A 25,039-nucleotide genomic window follows, 5' to 3' on the forward strand; every position below is an offset into this window, starting at 1 on the left:
TCAAATAATTACTTTTGTTTTAATATAAATTTATATTGAAATATTTAAATTTTGTTTAAAAATTTATATTAAAATGATATAAATAATATGTACTAAATGCTCGTTTGGAATGAGTTTTTTAATTTGATTTTTTTTGACTATTTTAATTTGGTTAAAAAAATTATACTTGAGATAATTTCTAATTTTTATTTATAATTAATTTGATAATTATAAAAATAATAATTATAATTTAAATGTAATATTTTACCTTATTAATTATTTTATTTTATTTTTATTATTTTAACCAAAAACTTGCATTCAAACGAGACTTAAATTTTTTTAATATCTTACTATTATTTCAGCCTTAAAATAACCCGGGAACGTCCTCGATCTTCTGCAACGCTGCAACCAGCCTCCCTTTCTCTCTCGCACTAAAACTATATATATATAATATATATCTGCTTCACTCTCTATCTCTCTCGATATATCTACTGTTCGTCTACATAGATTGCATCGCTTTTTTCCTTATTTGTTGGTGATTGAATCGCAATGGCAGTGAAGGGTTTGTGGGGATCCATTGATGAGTTCTTGAAACAGTGCGAGCAGTCCAGTGACTCAGCGTACAGTGCGCTCAGATCACTGCTCGAGAGGCTCGAAGATGCGAAAACCCGAGTCCAAGCTCGGATCTTCTTGTCTGATCTCCAGAAACGTTTCGATGCCAAGGAAGCCCCGGAGGAGCAATGCCTCCAGACCTATCATTTCCTCATTCAAGATATCTATCTTGAGCAATATGAAGGTATCTATCGATCAAACTTTCAATTTTCTTAGAAGTAGATACGTACATATACATACATGCATTTGTATATTTGGTAGCTGCTCTGTGTTCATGAATAACAATATCCAAAATTTGTTTTGAAATTTTGATAGCAAATCAGTAAGGCAATGAATGATCAAATAAGAATCATTTGCAACATGTTTTACTTTTGTACATTACTATATATATATATATATGTATATATATAGTGATTGGATTCTGTCAAATTCGCCATCCAAATTGAGAATGCTTTTGGGTTTGGGTTTGGTGGGTCCATTTTAGGGCCGATGATCAAAATCGTTCAAAGGACTTGTTGAGTAGAATATTTATATAAAAAATTAAGGTGACTGGATATCATTAATTATATGTTTGAGTCACATTTGTTTTAAAAAAGATAAACGACTGTTATAATTTCAAGAATATCTATCCATTCTTTGTAATACCAATGTGTGTAAAACATATAGCTACCATTGTCTGATCATCTTAATTTTTTACATAAATATTCTATTTAATGAGTCTTAAAAAGTGAACAGTTCATATCATTAAGTCGGCCCCAAAATGGGCCAACAAAGCCAAACGTTCTCTCAAGTTGGATAGCCAACTTGAGAGAATCCAATCACTATATATATATATAGATCCTTGTTGTTTGTTCTTTTATTTTATTTTATTTATTTATCTTATCTGTCTTACATTTGGACCCAAAAAAAAGTATTTCAATTTCTTGGGGATATTGGGTCTTTGAAACTTCTCATGAATTTGTAGTGAAGTTTTCGTGGAAGATACATGTTATACCGAGTTTCAGTGATTTATATATTCTAATTGATTGCTATCTTTGGAAAATGAATAACAAAGCCATCCAATGCTTTATTCTAACATTTGTGATATTCTATGAGTTATCTTAATCATTTTGGATGGCTCTTTGGTTTTATATGTTCCTCTGTTCTGTGGGTCTGACACCCTTGTGATACCTTCAATTTACAGCATATGAGTTTTTTATTTTTTATTTTTTCTAGAAGTACTTCAACTTACACAATCAAGAAAAATCAGGAGTCTTTTATTTTGGGTCTAATTTCTAGTAAAATGCACAAAATAAAATCCACAATTTAGCGACAATAGTGGGTCTTTTGTGGATTTCATTTTGCCCTCACCCAAGCAGGGGACTTTTAAACTACTCTCTGTTGTAAAGTAATACCTTGACAATACCAAGAAGAAGCCAGAGTGTAATTTTGGCTGAAAAAAGTTGTTACAACTCACTAGGACAGAGCAATTACACTGAAAGTAGCTACCACTTTAAACTGAAAAAATGTTAAAGATGATGGATAGACTGGAAAAACAGAAATGTGTTTCAAAGAAGAACAAAACATCATCTTTCTTCTTGTTTTCTGGATTCTTTGAAATGTATAATCCTGTCTCTCCGGCTTTGTTTTGAGTGGACCATATCATCTGTTGGTATGTCAGCATAGAGATCAACTTCCAGCAGTGTTTCTCTACATTTCTGCTTCCTCGTTCCCCAAACTGAGCTTACATTATTGGAATTTGGTACTTTATTCTGACTTCCCCTTGAAGGACCCATATTTCCAAATGCCAGGAAGTTTGTAGTGTTTCACTTCTATATATGAAAGAGATTTGGGCAAGTTTTATTCATAGGTGCATATTTACACCATATATGTTGCCAAAATCAGACTCTTTGGGCATCACAGTGAGAAGCAAATATGCTTGAAAAATTATCCCACCCTCTCCTGATAGCCTTCTGCATCCCTGCCCCATGCAGACCTCCCACCTCTTTAAAAATTCAACCTCCTCCTTCCTCCACATGTACACAAGTTACCCATTTTCCAGTTAAATGGGCCCAGAAGGTATCTGTTAGCTAGAAAGGGTACCACTTGTTCTAGGTTTTTGAGTCTCTCCAGTCTTTTGACAATGTGAGTCTGAAACTATTTCAAATCTGTAGGTTAATCCTAAAGGAAAAACTAAATGAGTGGGACCAAAGCCGAAGTTGCATCATTTTCCTAGTCAAGCCTCTGAATGCTCAACCTCTGCATCAAAATCCCAAGTTCACTCTCACTTCAAGAACACTTGTTGTAATGGAGGTTCTCAGTTGATTCATGCCAGTCCTATGAAAATGTTGTGACATCAGCTTACAATTAGGGTGATATCAACAGTGCCAGACTTCCTTTTCTACCCTCAGAAACAAAATAAGAACCCCTCAATGTTTATCACCTGGGAGTCTAGGAGACCTTTAGAAAGCATCATTGTTAGAAGGCTCCATAATCAGAATAAATAAGGGAAGATAGGACTTCCTTGTTCAATTCCCCTTAAAGAACCAAAAGAAATTGTTGGCCATGCATTGTGTATCAGCTCCACCGCCTACAACAGCTTCTTCCTTTTTAGCTCGTGGGCTCTGCATCCTAACATAAGCTCTGTGTTCCACTTTGGTTAGAAACAGGTTAGATATACTTGCCATCAGTTAGAAGAACTCGGAGCAGCTGCAACCTCAATTGAGATGGTGAATTTTAATATCTACTTTGTCCATGTTTCTCCTAACCGTTTTTAACACATAAAAAGCCAAAAGAACGTGGTCATAAACCTTCTTAATATCTACTTTGCAAGTAACATCTTGTTCTCTGCTTTTGAGCCTCTGCTCTAAGTTTTCCTTTAACACAATAACCGCATTGTAATAGTAGGCCCTCTAAAAATGCCTTTGAGCGTCGCATGCTACCCTGCCACGACCTTTTGCAACTCTGGAAAGCAACTTTGCCAACTATTTATGAACAACCAACCATATGAATCAACCTGTAACCCTTAAGGACTGAAGCCCTTCCGATCAAAGATGTTTTAAACCCCTTCCAAATTCCTCTGTTTCATGAAAGTGATGGAACATTATTGAAATTCCTTGTTTTTGATTTCTGTCTTCTCAAGTCTTTTCACTCATTTATCCCAACATTGAGATAAAGTTACAAAATTTTAACTTGATCTTTTTATTTGTTTCCAACATTTTTAATTTATTCTGAATGATGGAATTATGGTTTTTAAAACGTTTGCTCACTCTGCTTGTTGCATCAGCTCTTTGATACTTTTCACTGCCCATTTCAGGTTACCAGAGGAGGAAGAAATTATCAATGATGGTGATCCCCAGCATCTTTATCCCAGAGGACTGGTCCTTCACTTTTTATGAGGGACTGAATAGACATCCTGACTCTATCTTTAAGGACAAGACGGTTGCTGAGCTTGGTTGTGGTAATGGATGGATATCCATTGCCCTTGCTGAGAAATGGTTGCCATTGAAGGTTTATAGTTTTTATCCTTTTAACATAGTACTTCATGATGTTTCTTTAATTCTTCCTATACCAGTGTAAGCTGAGCATGGACACTTCTATGGAGGAGACGTGTCATGTCGGACACTCGTGTTGGGGACAATACTCTGCAGACACTTTTTTTCAATGTGTCTTAATTAAAAATGTAAATTTATAATATCGGACACTTTACAAATATTTCTTGGACACTTCAGCAACCCTTCTTCAACCCTCTGAACATGACATATGTGATGAATCTCTTTATAGTAACAATGTTATGTATTCTTTGCAATACATCTTATTCACTGAAAATATATTTTGAAACATTTATAAGGTGAATGCATCATTTGTGTTTCTATATTCTAAAATTGTTTTATATTATTTAGATTGCAATTGTTACATGAATGATATCTTGAAGTTTAAGTAATGAGATATATGGCTTTTAATTTTAATTAGCATTATGTTGCTTCACACCCCCCCCCCCCCCCCCAAAAAAAAAAAAAAAAAAAAAAACATTTCCTTTGAATAAAGTATTCATATATTTGACTTATGACAAGTTTATAAAAATATAAATTTTTAACATGTCCCAGACATGTTGTGCCTTTCATTTTTTGAAAATCGACGTGTCGGCGTGTCAGTGTCGTGTTGCATACTGTGTCTGTGTCTCTGCCACTTTGACAGCACCTAATATTTAATGGCTAATGTTGAACATATTTGTTGATATCTGTTTCATGGAGCTGTCTAACTAGTGTCTAAGTAACATTTCACAGGTGTATGGCCTTGATATCAATCCAAGAGCTATTAAGATATCTTGGATAAATTTATATCTAAATGCCCTGGATGAGAATGGTCAACCTATCTATGATGGGGAGGGGAAGACTTTACTGGAGAGGGTGGAGTTTCATGAATCTGATCTGCTAGGTTATTGTAGAGATCATAAAATAGAACTTGAACGAATTGTTGGATGCATACCTCAGGTATTTTATCACTCATATGATATTTTCTAGGGATTTTTTTTTTTTTTTTTATGAATAAAGTTGTTCTCTATCTCCTTTTAAGATGATGTAAACTATTCCAGTGTTTTCTGAGTGCTGGTTAGAAGGTTTATATTTGTATAATCACTTTAATTTCACTTGTTTCGCTTTCTTCTTGCAGATTCTTAACCCTAACCCAGATGCCATGTCCAAGATGATTACAGAAAATGCAAGCGAGGAATTTCTTCATTCATTGAGTAACTATTGTGCACTGCAGGTTGGAGAGATTCTAATGATTTTGATGATGCAACGTTTGAATTTTGTTAGGATATAAGCATGTCATGATTCTCACAATTGATAATTTGATGAGGAAGCAAATTATGTTATTTGGTGTTACATGTGCAAGCAGGATGGGAAATCTGTGAGCCATCTTCTTACCACAATGCCGTGGTGAGGGATTTGTGGTCTTTGATCCTTGACATGTTTGGCTTAGAGTGGGTTTTCACCCTGAAGGCGGCGGATCTTCTTTGTTCTTGGAGGGAAGCTAGAGTGCAATTGGAGAACTTTTGATGTGAAGGAATAGACCATGTTTAATTTGAAAACTAGAGTTTTATCTTCTTTGTATAGTTGGTTCTTACATACTATGATCCGTCCTTTTGAATCAAATTTTGGATTTTGTTGAGACTTTCGAGTAATGCTTTAATGCATTGATGATATAGGTCTTTCATCAATTTTTTGTATGTAGATTGCATCCCTAGTTGCCTCTTTTATAATAAATAAGTATGCCTAGTTTGCACACTTGTAGTCTAGTATGCACTAAATCATTTGGATGGCTGATCTATCTGTGCAGAGATACATTATTGTTCTCTTCTTTCTACTTATTGTTAGATGAATTATATTACTTGGTGTCTTGGTGTTTGGCTGAGGTCTAAATCCAGGTCAAGAATATGGAAATTCGGAAACACTAAATCTGTAAAGCATTTTTCTGCCCTGAATTATTGCCATGACCTTAATTCCAATAATTCATCTGCTATTATTTTCATTTTAGTCTTAGATGCATTTATTCAAACATATTTACACCGTCCTCATCCATAATAATATAAGGATAACCATGAATATGACTAATGGAACTTGACTAAAATTCATTTCTTTTAGAGATTGTGTTGGTTTAACATTGTATTTCATCTTCTGTTTAGGGCTTTGTTGAGGATCAGTTTGGCCTGGGTCTAATTGCCAGGGCAGTTGAAGAATCAATTTCTGTGATCAAACCTTTGGGGATTATGATCTTTAATATGGGAGGTCGTCCAGGACAAGGCGTTTGTAAACGCTTGTTTGAACGTCGTGGTCTCTCTGTTACCAAGCTTTGGCAGACTAAAATTCTTCAGGTAAGTGTACCCTTTTAAATGAAAATAATCTCTATACCAAAATATATACTTATTGAAATTTGTTGTTGCAGGCTGCTGACACAGATATTTCAGCTTTAGTTGAAATTGAGAAGAATAGTCCACATCGTTTTGAGTTCTTCATGGGGCTAGCTGGAGATCAGCCTATTTGTGCTCGAACAGCGTGGGCCTATGGAATGGCTGGTGGTCGTATTTCTCACGCATTATCAGTTTACAGCTGTCAACTTCGTCAACCGACTCATGTATACACTTTACATAAGTCTGCAACAGTTTTTTGATCTTGTATTAGTCTACATTTGAAGTTGTGGATTTTCATGCATTTGACGGGGCAGGAATACTGACTTTGCTTCCCTGGCAGGTTAAGATAATTTTTGATTTTCTGAAAAATGGGTTCCATGAGATCAGCAATTCTTTAGAATTATCTTTTGAGGATGATTCTGTTGCGGATGAGAAGATTCCATTCCTCGCTTATCTTTCCAGTGTTTTGAAAAATAGCTCATTTTTTCCATATGAGCCACCAGCTGGAAGCAAAAGATTTCGAAATCTCATTGCAGGATTTATGAAAACTTACCACCACATTCCACTTAATGCTGATGTAAGAGAACATTCATTGTTGAATTCAACTTTTCTTTTCTTTCATGCTTCAGCGTAAAACACTTTTTCTATCATTGATTACTCATTCAACTGGTCCTAATGGGTGTCCATTTGCCTGTTGGATGCTTGTAAGCATGTTCTATTCAGGGTGCCTTTTTTAAGTCATGTTAAACAAAGTAAAGATGGGGCAATGCCAATTGCGGGGTCTACACCTGAATCTCTTGAATGGTTGTTTAGTTGAAGAATGTGCACACACAGCACATACACACAAAAACATTTGTTATATATCAGGAGAAGCAATTAGAGAAAAGTCAATTCTTCTGATTGAAATTGAATTGAAGCAATAAAAGATTGACAATAAACTTTTTCACAGATGTAAAGACAATCTGAAAAAAAAATAAAAAATAAAAAATTGTTATGCAATGTTTGGTGTGAGCAAACAACTTTTTTGATGCCATAGAATTTCTGTTCATATACTAGTTTATCTGCTATCTACACCAAAAACCCATGGTTGACCATTTATAGTGAAATGAAAGTTGCAGGACTTAACTCACTCTCTGATTTGATGCTTACAGAGTTTCAATTTCAGTAAACTAGTTGGCTTAAATTTTTGTAATTTAAACTAATGTTGTGTGTTGTGGTAATAAATTTGCATGAATATTTTTGCAATCTAAAAGAGACAAGGTACCTGCAAGCTTTATTATTATTATTATTTTTAAGAATCAGTTTGATCCTTCTACATGAATAATATTACCTCCTTTGGTACTATATATATGTTGGTATACCTTCCATACTACATAAGCTAAGCTGCATTCCTGACTTCCTTGATTTCAATTCTTGTGCAAGAATGTTGTTGTATTTCCTTCAAGGGCTATGGCTATAGAGAATGCTCTACGATTATTCTCACCACGACTTGCCATTGTTGATGAACATCTGACCCGACACCTACCTAGGCAATGGTTAACTTCATTGGCAATTGAGGTACGCATATTTGTGATGGTTTCATAAATATGCCTTTTATGCTTTTATATTTCATTTCCTTGTTTTATTAGAGAAGCAATTTGAGTTTTAATTGTCTTGGTTATGACTTCCTAATCACTTCAGTACCATCAGCCATATAAGATTCTGTTCATAGATCAGCCAGATAAGTTTCTGTCTTCCTCATAGGTTCCCACACTTTGGTGTGTAACTTCAAGGCTACTGATCTTTGGAGAAATCTTGTCCTAAATATTATGATTCCATTAGAAATTTGTTTTATTTTATTTATTCATTTATTTTTATTTTCTTGGAATTGATGTTGTTTTAGATTTTAGCATATAATCTCCTTTTGACGTGAAGCTTTGCATTTAACATTGAAGTTCAGATGTCAATTTGAAATATTTGAAGCAGAGAAAATATTTATAAATAAGAAAAAACAAAAACAAAAACAAAAAAACTTGGATACAAAAGAAATGAATCATGAAAAAAGGAGATTGATTAGGGTGGACCTATAGATATGGTAAAAAAAAATTTTGGAGTTGGCTTATTGAAGAGTTTAGAAAGGCTTGGTCTGACTTTTTTAGCCATGCAATATTTGTGATTGGTAATGCCAGAGAGTCAGGTTTTGGCGTGACATATGGTGTAAGGAGATTCCATTGAGAAATTTACAAAGTTGTTTAGGGGGAATTTGGTATCGTTTTTCTATCCAAAACAATTTGTTAAAAACATGAAAAACAGAAATTGACAGGGAAAGCTTGTTTGGAAAAATGTTTCTAGAAGCTTTCGGGAATTTTTTTTGAAAACACCCATCTTTTAGGAAGTGCTTTTAAGTTGTTTTCTAAATTTTTGAAAACTGTTTGTGCACAAAAATAAAAATGATTTGTGTTTTCGTACTTTTCATTGTTTTTCTTTCCAAAAAGGCTATGAAGCATGGACACTTCAAAATAGGTGCCGCAGCAGTATCGGACATGAGGAGACGCCAAGGACACAGACGGGACACGCCACGTGGTGTGTCCCTTTATTTTTATTATGTTTTTGCATGGGACATGGCGAATTTTTTATTTTATTTTTTAAAATTTTTTTGTAAATGTCTTTTGCGGTCAAAGTGTACAATTATGAAAGTAAAAAAAGACAAGCATAATCCAATCTCTGCTTTTGCCCTAAATCCCTAAATCAGAAGAACAAAAGAGAAGAAAAGAAATCAAAAGCTCCAGTCGTCTCTCTCTCGCCTCTCGGAAAACACAGTAAGTCTTTCTCTCTTCTCTCTCACCTCTTGCCTCTGTCTTCTCTTCTGAAGCTCTCTTTTCTTTTTTTAAATTTGTTTTCTGATTATACATATACTACACGTTTCTTTCTCTATTTATTTTTTTCTCTATTTCTGTATTTGTGATTAATATTTTATTTTCCAATTAGTGGTTTTTATATATATTGAATTAATGTTAGTTTTTATTAATTTTGATTGTTTGGTAACATAATATTAATCTACATTGCAAATATATAAAATAATAAAAAAAATTCGTGTCCCCGCCCTATTCGTGTCCCCGCCCTATCCTTGTCCCCATTTTTTTGAAATCACCGTGTCCCGTGTCCGTGTTCGTACTTCATAGCAAAAGAGTGAAAAATGAAAATGAAAAATCAGAAGTGGAAATGATAACTGACCATTAGTTTTGCAATCTATAAATGCGTGTGTTGGATTACATAAGATGATCCGAGTAGGGTGTTGTGTAGGAGCCATGGTTGTAGGTAATTGTGGCAGCCACCATAACAGTCATGATGGCCCTGATGTGGTTCCGAGGTGTAATGGCAGTAGCGTAATGGTGGTGGCATAAGATGATCCGAGTAGGGTGTTGTGCAGGAGCCATGGTTGTAAGTAATGGTGGCAGCCACCATAACAGTCATGATGGCCCTGATGTGGTTCCGAGGTGTAATGGCAGTAGCGTAATGGTGGTGGCAATTGGAACTAGGAGTTTTTTGTTTACTGCACAACTTCAAAAACTTAGCGATATGCATGTTTTTATTTTAGAATTGCATTTAGTAGGGTTTAAAATGGGTTTTGTTTAATTTTTAAACATGATCCAATACTTGTACTGATTTTTACACTAGTTTTAAATCTATGGAAAATTTTGCTTTTGTTGGATGTAGTTATCTTTACTATTCAGATTATACTAATAGAACTTCTCCCTTCTTTTGAAAAAAAAGAAAAGAAAAGTAAAAAACAAAATTCATGAAATATTTTAAAGATTAATGTAAAATTTAATGTATAAAGAGAAATAGAGAGAGAATAAATTGTATGTATTATTGATTGATTTATATTGATATATTTATTACAATGATTCATGATTCCTATATATAGAAGAGGGTGAGTGTGTAGTAGGTAAGGAGTAGGTGAAGTGGAGGTGGTAGTGGTGTAGTGGGTTAGGTTTAGTGGAGTAGGTGAGGTGGTAGTGGTGTAGTGGGTTAGGTTTAGTGGAGTAGGTTTAAGTGGGTGTAGTGGGTTAGGTTTAGTGGAGTAGGTTTAAGTGGGTGAAGTAGGTGATAAATTTTAACAGCCCCCCGCAAACTCAAGGGGGATAGGAACTAGCCAACTTGAGTTTAGAGAGAGTTACAAAACAAGAAAATACATAAAAATAAAAAAGGATAGGAGACACTGTATGGTCGTGTCAGACCATTGGTGAAGACACTGGATGGTGGTGTCATAACGTTGTAGAGGACACTGTATGGTGGTGTCATAACGTTGTAGAGGACACTGTATGGGGGTGTCAGACCGATGTAGAAGACAGTTTATGGGGTCATGTCGGACCGTTGTAGAAGACAGTTTATGGGGTCATGTCGGACCGTTGTAGCAGACAATGTTGTGACAGTTGTTGTGACAGTTTACGGAGTCTTGCTGGACCCTTGTAGAAACTAACCGGAATCAATGTCGGGACAGTTTACAAAGTCTTGTCGGACCCATGAAGGAGCTAACCGGAATCAATGTCGGGACAGTTTACAGAGTCTTGTCGGACCCTTGTAGAAACTAACCGGAATCTATGTCAGGACAGTTTACAGAGTCTTGTCGGACCCTTGTAGAAACTAACCGGAATCTATGTCGGGACAGTTTACAGAGTCTTGTCGGACCCATAAAGGAGCTAACCGGAATCAATGTCGGGACAATTTATGGGGTCGTGTCGGACCGTTGAAAAAGTTGCACCCTCAAAAGGTGTGCCCAATTTTGTCAAAAGGCGTGCCATTAAAAGGCGTGCCCACTGCATCAAAAGACGAGCCATCAAAAGGCGCGCCAGACACGCGGCGATGCACGTGATCGACAGTGCGCGTGTCGGTCTCTTCGTCATGGTCTTTATAAACCGAAGCGGAGGCGGAGGCTGGGAAGCATAACAAACCAGTCTGAAACCTCTGAAAATTTTCATTCTGAAACATCTGAATATTTGCATTCTGAAACATCTGAACAATGGCCTCTTCTTCCCGTTCAGCTACCCAGAATATGGCCTTTGCGTCTCGTGGTCTACTCACTCTCTTTCCCGACCTCAACGAGTCAACAAGAGAGATAACCGGTGCGGTGGCCAGTGATCCCCAACCAAACGCCTCTGGTTTTGCTCCGTTGAACTTTCCGATGCGGTCGGTGGAGCAAAAAATGGCGGGGCAAACAGATATTGAGGCCAATCAGTATACTTTGAAGTCATGTGTGGAAACCATGACTGCGGTTACAAATTTGTCGAACCGGCTGCAGAGTAGGACAAATGAGGTGCAGCAGTTAAACGCCCAACTGGCTCTGCTCCAACGCATGTATAAGGATGCGCGAGCAGAGTTAAGTGTGCTAAAGGCGGAAAATAAGGAGCTGAAGCGGAAGGCCACCGTGATGTTCCGATTTGGAGGTCCACTGTATGCTGTAGTGGAGGAGCAGGGAGGAGGCAACTTGCTTGGTGGTCTAGGAAGCACGGAGGCAACACCGGCAAGGACCACCCAGGACGGAGGCAAGAAGAAAAGACCGGCGGCTGAGTAGAGAAGAAAAATCCCACTGTGGGTGTGGTAGTTTTGTTTTTTGTTTGTGTGGGTTTTTTTTTTTTTTTTTTTTTTTTTTTTTTTTTTATGTAAAAGTGTGATCGGGGTTGATCCCCTGATATGAATAAAATGACAAGGTTGTGGAATGTTGTTGGTGTTATTTTGTGGTGTTGTTTTGTTTAATAAGAAAAATAAAATAAAAGAAAATAATGGATAAAGAAAATAGAGAAAAATATTTGTGGATGGGTGATACGAAAAATAGCAGTTTTTTTTTTTTTTTGGTGGAATATAAAATAAATAATAATAAGAGAATGGAAAACGGGTGATGCTTACTAACAAGGGATAGGGAAAATATATTATAATAAAATATATATATATATATATTAAAATAAAAGAAAAGGGTGAAAGAACGTGGATGAAATAAATTAAGAGAAAGGAGAGATATGATTAAAGTGGGTTTGAAAGTGGGAAAAGATGAGAGAGAGGGATGTCCAAGAAGCTTGTGCTTTTGATAGTTACACATTACCCAAGCTGTATGTGAAGATGCATGTTACTGTCTTACACTTCTGCAGGCTTGGTATTCTTTGTGGGGCACTTGCAACACGTGACATTGAAAATTGTATTCGAAAATGATGACATCTCCAACATGAAACGTCTTGGAAGCAGCCCAGGCCTTGTAATCAATATTCCCAATGATGGTTCAACCAGCGGAGTCCCCAACCTTGTACACTGCTGCCATTGAAACCTTCAAGCCAGCAAACATGGCTACCAACAACAGAGCCACAGCTCTACACCCCACACCCAAATCCATGGCTAAGAGAGAGAGAGCAAATCGGGAAAAAACAGCAGTGACGAGCAGAAAAGCAGCGCCAGAAACGCCAACGACGACGACGAGTAAGAGTACAACCACGGATATGTGAGAGGCGAGGTGAACGGCGATAGAGGCTAGACGATGATGCGGGTGCCGCCGCCGACATAGCGGAGGAGGGGTGTAAGAAAATGTTGAAGAAGTCAAGGTATGTGTAGAAAATAAGCGGAATAGGTTGAGGTCCGGCGGACGGCTAAGGTGAGGTTGCCGCCCGCCGGTGAAGCGAAAATACTAGGTTCTAAACCTGCTCTGATACCATGTAAAATTTAATGTATAAAGAGAAATAGAGAGAGAATAAATTGTATGTATTATTGATTGATTTATATTGATATATTTATTACAATGATTCATGATTCCTATATATAGAAGAGGGTGAGTGTGTAGTAGGTAAGGAGTAGGTGAAGTGGAGGTGGTAGTGGTGTAGTGGGTTAGGTTTAGTGGAGTAGGTGAGGTGGTAGTGGTGTAGTGGGTTAGGTTTAGTGGAGTAGGTTTAAGTGGGTGTAGTGGGTTAGGTTTAGTGGAGTAGGTTTAAGTGGGTGAAGTAGGTGATAAATTTTAACAATTAAAAATGATAGTATCATAAATATAAGTTCATAATACAAAATGTCAACATACTAGTGTAACGGTGGATGATAAGACATCTAAATTTTGTTAAACAAATCAAACTTAAAACCAAATAAACCATAAGTTAATAATTAAAGAATCAAATGATGATGTAATGAAAGATTCCCGATCAAAAAAGAAGTAATGGAAGTTTGGAAGAAAAAAGAAAAAAGAAGGATCACTAAGTTCATTTAAAAGTGTATTTTATGAACCCCAAAACCTTTAAAAATGCATTTTATGAACAAATTTCTTTGTAGTCTAGCTCCTTAGTTTCATAACCTTGACTTTTTAAAGGGTTAATAGCATAGCTCAGGCTCAGGTAAATTTTTTTTTTCTTTTCTTTTAATCAAGTTGCCAATTACAGTCACCATCACTACCATCGTCGTCATTAAAACCGCACCCAAGGCAATGAAACCATAATAGATTGTTGTGACATTTAAAGTTTTCCTTCTCTTGCTTCTGATAAAATTTTATTTGTTCTGCAAACTAGTCATTTTATCGTTTTGTTCTTTTAACCTTTACACCATCAAGGATACTTTTGCGGCAATCAACTTTTTTTCTAATTTGCATATTTATATATTTTGTCTCTCTTAATATGTGTTGTCTAACATTCTTGAATCTTGATTATTGATCAGAATATGGTGCAAACTTATTTAGTGTATATAGTGATATTGGTTTTACATTCATACCTGTTGAGTTAGAAACATCAAATATCATAGATTATTTCGTTATGTTTATAATTGGAGCCCATTTTGGTTTTTGTAGTGTTGAATCTGTGTATGCTTACTATTGTGTAAAGGATTAGTGAATAATTTTGAAGAAACAGCATTACTTTTGCTTCACATGGTATTTTGTACATTCAGTGGAGGATTTGTGTTGAATTCTAGGGGAAAACTATGACCAGAATCAGTTCTTTGGGGTTTTGAAATGTCCTCAAGTGTTTCTTTTGTTCATTAATTTGATGGCTGTTTTGGCTGCTGCATTGGATTCCCAATAAGTACTTCTTCGTTGCAGAATACAAAAGCTGATAAACTCCCAGAGGATGTTCTCACTGTAATTGAAGCCCCACGCCAGTCGGATTTGATGATAGAGCTGATTAAAAAGTTGAAGCCACAGGTGGTAGTTACTGGAATGGCTCAATTTGAGGCCATTACTAGTTCTGCTTTTCAGCACCTTTTAGAGACTACAAGGGAAATTGGAGCTCGTATTTTCTTAGACATATCAGACCACTTTGAGCTATCCAGTCTCCCTAGTTCCAATGGGGTTCTGAAATATCTTGCAGGAAATTATCTGCCCCCTCATGCATCAATTATATGTGGTTTATTAAAAAATCAGGTATTTTTTCTTTTAATTTGAGCAACTGATGTAATTTGGTAGTAGCAGGTGACAGTTTTCTATGTGCTTAAACTAAACTAGAGAGTCCTTGAAATGATTTCAGATTCACTTTTACCTGTTTAATGGATGAATTACTCTTCTAATATTGGTAGCCAATTTCTCTTTCCAGGTTTATTCAGATTTGGAAGTGGCTTTTGTGATATCTGAAGAGGAGAGCATCTTCAAAGCATTGTCCAAGACTGTGGAACTACTAGAAGGGAATACTGCACTAACTAGTCAATACTATTATGGTTGTCTTTTCCATGACCTTCTAGCCTTTCAGCTTGCTGATCGACATCCACCTGCAGAGGTTAATTTTCCTTACGCTCCTACTTTAATTTTAAAGATATTCGTTCCTAATACTCTTTTGATTATCTTGTAGGTGTAAAAGCTATTCTTCTTTGATAATTTAACTCTTCCTTGTGGCCCACTTGGGATTTTTATATTAAGCTTGACAGAGTTCATTTTGGAACGTCGTATCTATTTCCTATTTCTGTTTAGGAGCTCTCTGCAATTCCCACTCCCTTTAACAAAAATTAGATAGTCCTTATCTGATGGTAATCCTTTATCCATATGATTAAGTGTGCCATCAAAATTTCAAAAAATGTGTACTTTCTATGCAACATTTTATGATCTGTGTAGGCTTACCTGATTGGAATTTTGAACAGAGAAGACATTTATTTTTATTTTTTATTTTTATTTTATAACTGAATTAGTGGACCATTTGGAATGCACAAAGATTCTATATGTAAAAATTTAAGCTTTTAATGTTAAAAACACTTAAAGTTCCCATTATTACTACTGCTACTTTTTTTTTTTGGGGGGGGGGGGGGGGGGGGGGGTTGTTATATAATGTTAACGTTCCCAATCTTTCCCCTCCCAAACACACAGTAATGTGTACTATTTGGGCCTTTTTTTTTTTTTTAATTTTTATATATTTTATTTTATATAATGTTAAATGAATGCCAATATGTCCATAAAAGTGAATGTGTAGCTTGTTACATATTATTTTGAGCAGCTCTAAAAAATCTTGGTAAAAAACCTTCTCTGTAATTTCTAGAGAGTATATTCAGAATTGACTCTTCATCTTTGTCCTTTAGAGAGAAGGTGACAAGGTGAAAGCTGGTGGAATGATCGGATTTGCTAGTTCCGCCATCTCAGTCCTTGATCATGCTGAGTTGTCAATAACTGAGACAGATAACTCTTCCCTAATTCATATGGATGTGGATCAAAGCTTTTTGCCTATACCTTCTCCTGTCAAGGCTGCTATTTTCGAAAGCTTTGCAAGGCAGAATGTAGCGGAATCAGAAACTGATGTAACAACAAGCATCAGACAATTTATCAAGAGCAATTATGGCTACCCAACCAATAGTAACACAGAATTCATATATGCAGACCGTGCACTACCTCTTTTCAATAAACTTGTCCTCTGCTGTATCCAAGAAGGTGGAACTTTGTGCTTCCCAGCCGGCTCAAATGGGAATTATGTTTCTGCTGCTAGATTTCTGAAAGCAAATGTTATGACTATTCCTACCCACTCTGAAGCAGGGTTTAAGTTGACAGAAAAGATACTTACCGGTGTATTCGAGGCTGTGAATAAACCATGGGTGTATATTTCTGGTCCAACAATCAACCCAACTGGCTTGATTTACAGCAATGGAGAGATAGAAAGCACATTGTCTACATGTGCTAAATTTGGGGCAAGAGTTATAATTGATACTTCATTCTCAGGATTGGAATTTGACTGTACGGACTGCGGTAGTTGGGAGTTGGAGCACAGTTTAGCAAAACTATACATTTCTGGCAAACCAACTTTTTGCGTGTCTCTGCTTGGAGAACTGTCTCTGAATATGCTTACTGGAGGGCTCACATTTGGGTTTCTAGTTCTAAACCAGCCTTTTTTGATTGATACATTCCATAGCTTTTCAGGACTAAGCAAACCTCACAGCACTCTTAAATACACTCTGAAGAAGTTGCTGGATCTTAGAGTGCAGAGAGCAGAGAACCTATTGGATGCCATTGCAGAACAGAAAAAACATTTGGGAAGTAGATCTAAGCGCTTGAAAGAGGTAAGGATTAAATCTATCAAGTGCTTTCCATTTGTCTTGAGCATTCCTGTTATTTGGTTTTTTTCCTATTATTATCAGTATTTTAATTCTTTACACCAGACATGGTAAGTCTAAGCTTCTTCTTGTGATTTCTGAATCTAATTAAAATCTGTAGAACTAAATATTCATGAAAATAGTCAAATGATAACTAACTTCTTGTTGCATCAACCTTCTCATTCAAATCACGACCGGGGAGGAGAGATGATTTCTCGCTAGAAAATAAATCCAAGTTGTCCAAGGACTTATTGAGTGGGTTAGTGTTGGTAGACATACCCTTTCAAGCGGTCAACAGTAAGATCCCTCCTTTTGCCGTGAATTTACCTCCAAATCATGTGATCTAAAACCAATGTGAAATTTACCTCTATGACTCTTGTTAGACTGCAAATCTCATGCCTCATGTAATATCTCTGAGTGACAAGACCATTTCTTGTCATTTAATGAAAATAAATAAATAAAAGTCTTCTCAACCATCCTATGAGAGGCAAGGAATAATCCTTGACAATAGTGCTACGTGGCCTGACAATATGAGTTTCCAGTAACCCTCCATTACCAATGCTGTGGCGTAGCATAGGAGCATATGAGACCTTAGTGGATTCTATAATACCAACTATACAAGTCGGCCCTGGAATGCCTGGGGAGCACCTATCAAAAATTCTTAAATTTTTCCCTTGGAGAAATTTTTTTGGAAAATAAGAGATGTTACCTGGGCAGCTTTTGGGAGAACAAAGTAGGAAGAACAACTATTGATTGATTCCAGAGGCAAACTTTCCAAATCTCTAATAATGAAGTCAGAAGGATGATAAAAAGTCATAATCTAATAAGGCTCATTTAAATATTATCATGAAATTTGTTTAGCAATTTTTTGTCAATTATAAAGCCGATAGGTTTGCCCTCAAGGGAGAAGAGATGTTCTCCGGCCATATTCTAGGAGACAAAATTGGAAGAACTACTTTTGATTGAATCTAGAGGCAGGATAATAAAAGAAGTCATAATCTAGGAAGTTCATATAAGTTTTATCATGAAAAATTTTAGCATCTGTTTCCAATTATAAAGCCAAAAGGTTAGCCCTCATGACATTGTATTATTATAATTTTTTGTCTCCTTTCCGAATTCATGAAGTGCAATACTTAGAAAATAAGTGCATGGAAATAACCAGAGAAAATGGTCATGCCAGGGAAAACAAGTGCCCCAAAGAGAAAGGATTATAAGGAAGTCAACATGTGAGACCTGCAGGCATCAAGCCTTTTTGGACCTGGTTTGGAGCTTGTTTTCTAGTATTGACCTTCATGCTCCAAATCAAGCTAAAGCCTTTATTTTGGGAAACCTTCAACTTCTTAGGTCTATTATCTAGAACTAGAAGAGATGAGAAACAAGACATGTCCTTGAGAATACAAGTACAGAACATGGAAAATGTATCAAGTTGAAACAAGTTCATCAAGTCCTCCAGTGTCATTGAAGTTCCACAAGACATTTGAATTTTGAGGTTAAGAACTAATGGAATAAATAGTTTGAGAAGGATTATCAATTTAACAGAATCTTCAACCTGTTCTTTTTATCCTAAATCGGAAACTTCAGTCAAGATTAGGATATTTCATAATAATTGTTGTGATCCCCTAGATGTGCAATTGGAGATGTTGAAAGCCTAGAAGGTAAGTGCTCTTTAAAAGAGCAATCACACCACCACAAGTGCTTTAGGCTCCGTTCAGTTGTCAGAAATTTTGTGTGAGAAAAATGTAGTGAAGGAAAGGAAAGGAAACTTGTTTTCCGCTGTGTGTTCATTTTTCAGGAAAAGGAAAGTATATTGTTGAGTTTCTTGCAAAATCTAGTATTTTTTGCAAGACATGTTTTCAAGGAAAATTTATCCTAGTGGGATAGTTAATAATATGAGTCTCACAACTTTCTTGCTAACTAAACATGGAAAAAATTATGGGAATGTTGATTTTCTTGTACTCTATTTCTTTTCTTGACAACTGAATGGAGCTTTAGGAAAATGAATTTAGTGGCAGGAACAGAGGTTAGGCTTTTCTTAGCATTGGTTTTCCAGGGACAGAGGAGTTTCTCTGCTAGCAAATTGTGCCTCAACCATTGTGGTCAACACTATATTTGTGTTTGATTTCTAAGTTCCACGCGCCAGAAAGAGCTTTGTTGTCTTAGAAAATCTTCACAATCACTTTCCAATGAGAAAAGAAAGTGAAGTACAGGAAAACAACTCTCCCATAAATTTTTCCATGTTCAGTTGGCAAGAAGGTTGTGGGACCCATATCTTTAACTTCCCACTGCGATAAGTTTTACCTGAAAGCCTGTCGTGCAAAAAATACAAGATTTTGTAGGAATCTCAACAATTCACTTCCCTTGTCTTGACAAATGAACATGTAGGAAAATAAGTTTCCTTTTCCTTTCTTTTACTTTCTACACTTTTTTCTGGGAACACACAAAATTCTTGGCAATTAAACGAAGTGTTAAGAGTCCATTTCTAAACCTCCAAACCCTCCAGTCTTATGATGAGACTCCTAATATCATCTAAGGTGATTGCTGCCACCCACTAATGAGATATCATTAGTTGCTATGTTTTTTTTGGTCGACAACAAATGAGATATCATTAATGAAGAACTGTATTACAAAAAAGTGGTATACAAGGAGTCCACCAAAGTAAGAACGAAAGAAAATAAAAGAGGAAAAAAAAAAAAAAAAAAAATTAAAGTCGACCTACTAATTGCACACCGCCATCCAATCCCTAGAAATAAAAAATAACTGAATCCTTTTAAAATGAGTAAATACTAAAGCCCAAAAAGAGACATACTCTACCCCATAAAAAGTCAACATCCTCAAATTCATCATAAAAAACCCTAGCATTACAGGAAGGTTCTATGCATAAATAGTTATTGACAAATAGTAATTGACGTTAGCTAAGACCAAAAGAACTAACCTAGAATATCCATCACCAATACCTATCTCTCTTCCTAAATATTAAACTCATACATGCTACATTTGTATGTGCGAAAATGTGCGTTGAGTTTGTGTTTGTGTTTTGTTTTAGTTTTTTATTATATTTTACTATCGTTATTATTATTTATTTGGTTTTGTATTTATTTTTTTTGATATGTTGGTTTGGGTACATTTTTTCACTGTTTAAAGGATTTAGGACAAAGCAATGCTTGCGGTAACCCTTGCATGATAGAGTGGTCTTGAGGTCACATGATGTTTCCATGATACTCTATGAAGGACTTAGATATGTTATGATTGGTGTGCCTGGGAAAATGAGAACTGGTTTTAAAATTGCTGCTAACATGAATTTTGACATTTGATTCCCTAAGGCACTTAATATACAACATTTTTTTTATAAACTTTCAACATCGAAAGTTTTATTATTCAAAAAATGGAGACAATTATTTGTATTTGCATGATGTTGCATGGGGATCTTCATTGATGTTGCATCATTACACTGCTTGTATTTCTTGTACAAAGGGGACCCTCATCTTCAACTAATTACTGACAAACTTCTCAGTCATTCTGGATCAATTATTTATATTTTTATGTAGGTTAGCCAACAGCATGTAACTGGATCTAAAATATTAACTAAGCAAATGGAGATATGTGTAAAAGCTTGTTATTAAACGCACTGCTTCCTTCTTTCTGTGACAGACTGCGTGAAAATTGGATAGTTCATATAATTTACATTTCTCACTCCATCTGTACTGATAATTGCACTCAAAATCTGCCAAACTAAGTTATCTTGGCCCTGCATTGGCAAAGGCTTTAGTACGGAAAATGTTTTCTACCATTCAAAAGTGATTTTTTTTCCGCCTAATGGTTGTTTGGCATTATTTGGGTCACAATCATCTTATTTGAGTCGCATTATCTCTTATTTGGGTCACATCAGCTTTCTACCACATCACTTCAATCCCAACTCACATTTCACATTTTTTCATAAAAAATAAAAAGTAGACCATAAAAAAAATTTCCGTGGAATTTTGTTTTCCTCCGAACCAAATACCAGAAAATATAGAAAATATTTTTTGCCGAAACAAACAAAGCATTAGAATTCCCTTGTTTGGTGCTTGTTTAGTACTGTAACTTTTTTTATCACACAATCTCATGCAATTTCCTTGTGATGCTTGTGCAATAGACTTTAGAGAATTGTGGATGGAAGGTGATTGAAGCACTTGCCGGTGTTTCCATGGTGGCAACACCGCCTGCCTATCTGGGCAAGACTCTTTCGCTCAAAGGAGATGCCAATTCTTTTCAAGCCAAGCTTGAGGACTCAAATATCCGAGAAGCCATAGTCAAGGCCACAGGGCTATGCATCAACAGTGCTTTGTGGACTGGAATTCCTGGCTATTGTCGCTTCACAACTGCCTTGGAAGACAGTGAATTTGAGCGTGCATTGGATTGCATCATCAAATTCAAAAAGCTCATCAACAACTGAAAAACATTTTGTCGTACCCTCCTATCAGATTCTTTGTTTTCACGAGTTAGCTGTTGTGGAGTGAATTAATCCTCCCATTGTTGAGTTCCAAAACCAATTTTTTGAGATTTTTACACAATTTTGTGCTCATTGAGATTTCAATTGGCCATGCATGTCTCTACTGAATTACTAATGCCATCTCGATCACTTGGTTGTGGCTTTTGCGATGTCCAACAAAGTAGAGCTGTTTGAAACATTTTTGCCATTCATATAATAATGAAGGTATGTCTTCCCTTATTTATTTTCGTTTGTTCATGTAAATTTCTTACAGAAATTAAAGAGTTCACATCTACATTGAATAGGTGCTACATACAAAGAAACACACAACTGCTTGTTGGCTCATCAAACTAGTGTTCATGTGACGCTTCTATTGTGGTTGTTGATGTTATCTTTTACAACCGATTATTAGCCATGTTTGGTAGTAATTATAAGTCAATTTATCTGTCAATTTATCTAGTTTATTTGATTAAAATAAGTAAAGTAATGGTGTTTGGTAGCAATTTTAGATTGTCGTTTGGTTTTGGCTTTTTTAGTTGGCTTTTTGCCTTTTTTGACTTTTTTTTAGCCTGAGACTTTTTTAGTCGTTTGGTATTCTTGTTTGGGTTTTTTGACTTTTTGGCTTTAGAATGACAAAATTGCCCTTAGTATAGAATGATGCTTTTTTGACTGTTTGTTTGTACATGAGATAATTTGGTACTTTTGTAGCTTTTTTGTCTTTTTGTGATTTTGTAACTTTTTTTTTTGTCTTTTGTGATTATATAGCCCACAATGAAAACCAAATGAAGGCTTAACTTATTGACTTTTTCAGTTTATTTTGTCCAAATAAATGAGATTTTCTTAAGTCATAATTTATCTCTCTTTTAGCTTAATTGAAACCCTTATTATAGACAAAAGGGCCCTATCTCTTTTGCTTTAATTATAAATTTTTAGCACATTTTAGATAGTTGGACAACAAAAAAATTATGTGATAACTTATTGAACTAAACATGTTTTAACTTTTTTTTTTTTAAACATATTATGAGAAGTTGCAGTTAATAGATTTACAATTTATTTTAAATCTTTTTAAGTTAATAATCTAAGATGTTATAATCATAAAATGTTAATTTATAAGTGATACTAAACGGGTCATTGTCATTCAATAAAATGCTATGTTTGGGAATTGAAATGTGCAGAGCACCCAGGGTCAAAATCTTTGCTCCTCGTGGGATTGTTTGCTCACATTTCGGTACCTTATTCTTGATAGAGGCATGTAACTGAAAAATGCCAATACTTCAATGAAACGCATTTTGAAATATAGTACATAAACACTTATGTTCTTAAATGGCAACTAAAATGTAAGTGAGTGGAATTTTGACTAAAGAAAATGTTAAAAATGAGTCATAATATTTATAAAAATAGTTGTTATATGTTTAATTTGAAAAAAAAATAACGTTTTATGGGATGCGTGCTAATAATATGCTAAAGAAAAATGTTTGGGAGCTCTAAATTGGGAGTACTAAAGGAGCTTTAGAGAGTAGGTCTCACTGACTGATGTGATGTTTTGGCCTTCAATTTTTTTTTTTTTGAATTTCTACTTCATTAGTGGTCCATTAGTGCTCCCAAATTAGTGGAATGTATCATTGTTGTATGCTAAATTCTTATACTGTAGTTAATGCTAGTCACATCATTGTAACAGGGTTTGGAATTAGCGGGGAATGTGGGTGAGGTATTGGGGGTGGCGAGAAAAAGTAGAGGAGGGATTGAACATGGCGGGGGTGGAGTTGCAGTGATTTTGGAAATTTTGTTTTTTCAAGCCCTTGACTCTCTTTCATCTTCAATTAAAGTGAGTTTTTTTTTTTTTCTTTTTATTATTTGTGGATTAAAAATCAAGTAATGAAAAGTTTAGAAACACCAAAAAAAAAAAATAAATAACTAAAAAATATAATATTTTGTGACTTTTTGACATTCCGGACCTCTTTTGAAGTTTTCAACAATTATAGAAACTTTTTTATAATTGTTAAAAATCTAAGGAAAGATGAGTATTTTCCATTGATTTAATGAAATGGGTAAGGATGAATTTTTAGGCTCGTTTGTTAACTAGGCCAAGCTTAGGAGGGAACAGGGATTGCGATTTCTTCATTAAACTGTGTAATGCAATGCATTTTTCTTCTTTAAACGGCATCGATTTTCTTTTCTTTTTTTTTTTTTGAAATTGAGTCAAGGTGTTTTCATCATAAATGATGAAAGGATAAATTACAAACATACCTTTTGATATTTGCTTAAAATATAAATTATCTTGTGTGATTTGAAAAATTATAAATATTCCATTGTAATTTTTTTTTATTTAACACAATTAATCGAAAAAAAATTAAATTCTTAATTGCTCTCCAATATAATAAGAAAATTAATTGCCATGATGATTTACTAATAAAAGGGCTTATTTGTTATGAAATTAAAAATTTCAAGAGGCGGGATGTAATTTTTAGAACCACAAGGACAATTTGTATTTTAAACAAATTTCAGAAAAGTATGTTTGTAATTTACCCTCAATGAAAAGATAATAACTAAATAATTCCAACAATACTTCTATAAAAATTATATTTAAGTATTTCATTTATTTATTTTTTTACCACAATTTATCATGTGATGTGTCATAATTACATTATTAACATTATATATATATATATATATATATATTTATTTATTTATTTATTTATATTTAAGTGATATAACTCATTAAACAAGCACAATAATTACATATGAGATGATAAACCAAATATGATAAAAAAAAATAAAAATTGTAAGTGTAGCATTACTCTAAATAATACTATAAGGTCTTATTTGATTAACATGATTAATAGTGAAATGATTAATAATCCCATATATTAGCGTATGTGTTGCGACCCAAACTTGTCCCAATAGGTTTAGCGTCATGACTGGCTAGTAATCTTAGATTACCTACGGCCTCTATTAAAGAAAATCAATTTAAGATGAATTACGAGACTTAGCGAAAGCAAATTAAAATATAGAAGTAGTCCATTGAGCTGTGCATGTATGAAAAGAGTTCGCATTAACACTGTACAACCATTCTATAGGTAAGTGCATACATCACAAAAGATTTTAAAAACAATATTTAGCCCACAATTTCAAACTTGACAAGTCTTACATACGCAAAACCTTTATACCAAAAACCAAGCTAAGAGTTCATAATCAAAAAGGGGTTTAGACTTTGCTTGGCTCCACACGAGTCCAAGTTGGCTTCTTTACGGGAGTTCCACAAAAGGCTAACCACTGGGTGATTCCGAGGCACTCTCTATCCTTGATGCCCAACTTGCTCACCTACATACATACATAAATAGTGAGCTAATACCCAATGAGTAATAATAGAATAAAGAGGTTATATGAATGAAGTTCAATATCATTACAAATGTCATTTGCACATATCCAGTTAACCTTGGCATCAATAACCATTTCATTCAAATCATGTGGCATATCCAGTAGAGTAATAATGCTTTAATAACAATGGGACCGCGAGGGTCAATCAATGTTCAATATTCAGTGTGACCATGAAGGTCTAACATTAGAGATCTCTATGTTTCAATTATCCA

General features: G+C 35.1%; 1 protein-coding gene across 1 annotated transcript; it reads left to right on the forward strand.

Moving 5' to 3' along the window:
- The first annotated feature begins 339 nt into the window (after positions 1-339).
- Positions 340-21,693, forward strand: LOC114317228 (methionine S-methyltransferase). Its single transcript, XM_082868695.1, has 12 exons — positions 340-775; positions 3,887-4,080; positions 4,857-5,063; positions 5,242-5,337; positions 6,257-6,445; positions 6,517-6,705; positions 6,822-7,058; positions 7,904-8,038; positions 14,520-14,840; positions 15,010-15,189; positions 15,980-16,948; positions 21,114-21,693. Exons 1-12 carry the CDS (start codon positions 529-531, stop codon positions 21,411-21,413), a joined length of 3,264 nt encoding a protein of 1,087 aa, XP_082724821.1. The 5' UTR covers positions 340-528; the 3' UTR covers positions 21,414-21,693.
- The last annotated feature ends 3,346 nt before the right edge of the window (positions 21,694-25,039 follow it).

Source organism: Camellia sinensis, chromosome 5, assembly GCF_055761805.1.
Source record: "Camellia sinensis isolate YWXY chromosome 5, ASM5576180v1, whole genome shotgun sequence".
In the NCBI taxonomy this organism is placed as follows: Eukaryota; Viridiplantae; Streptophyta; class Magnoliopsida; order Ericales; family Theaceae; genus Camellia; species Camellia sinensis.

Bases quoted from the DNA above. Each gene is read 5' to 3' on its own strand.
- LOC114317228 (XM_082868695.1), top strand. From the start codon at position 529: ATGGCAGTGAAGGGTTTGTGGGGATCCATTGATGAGTTCTTGAAACAG. The intron at 7,059-7,903 runs GTAAGAGAACAT...TTCTTGTGCAAG, and splicing joins ACATTCCACTTAATGCTGAT to AATGTTGTTGTATTTCCTTC. The intron at 15,190-15,979 runs GTTAATTTTCCT...TTTGTCCTTTAG, and splicing joins ATCGACATCCACCTGCAGAG to AGAGAAGGTGACAAGGTGAA.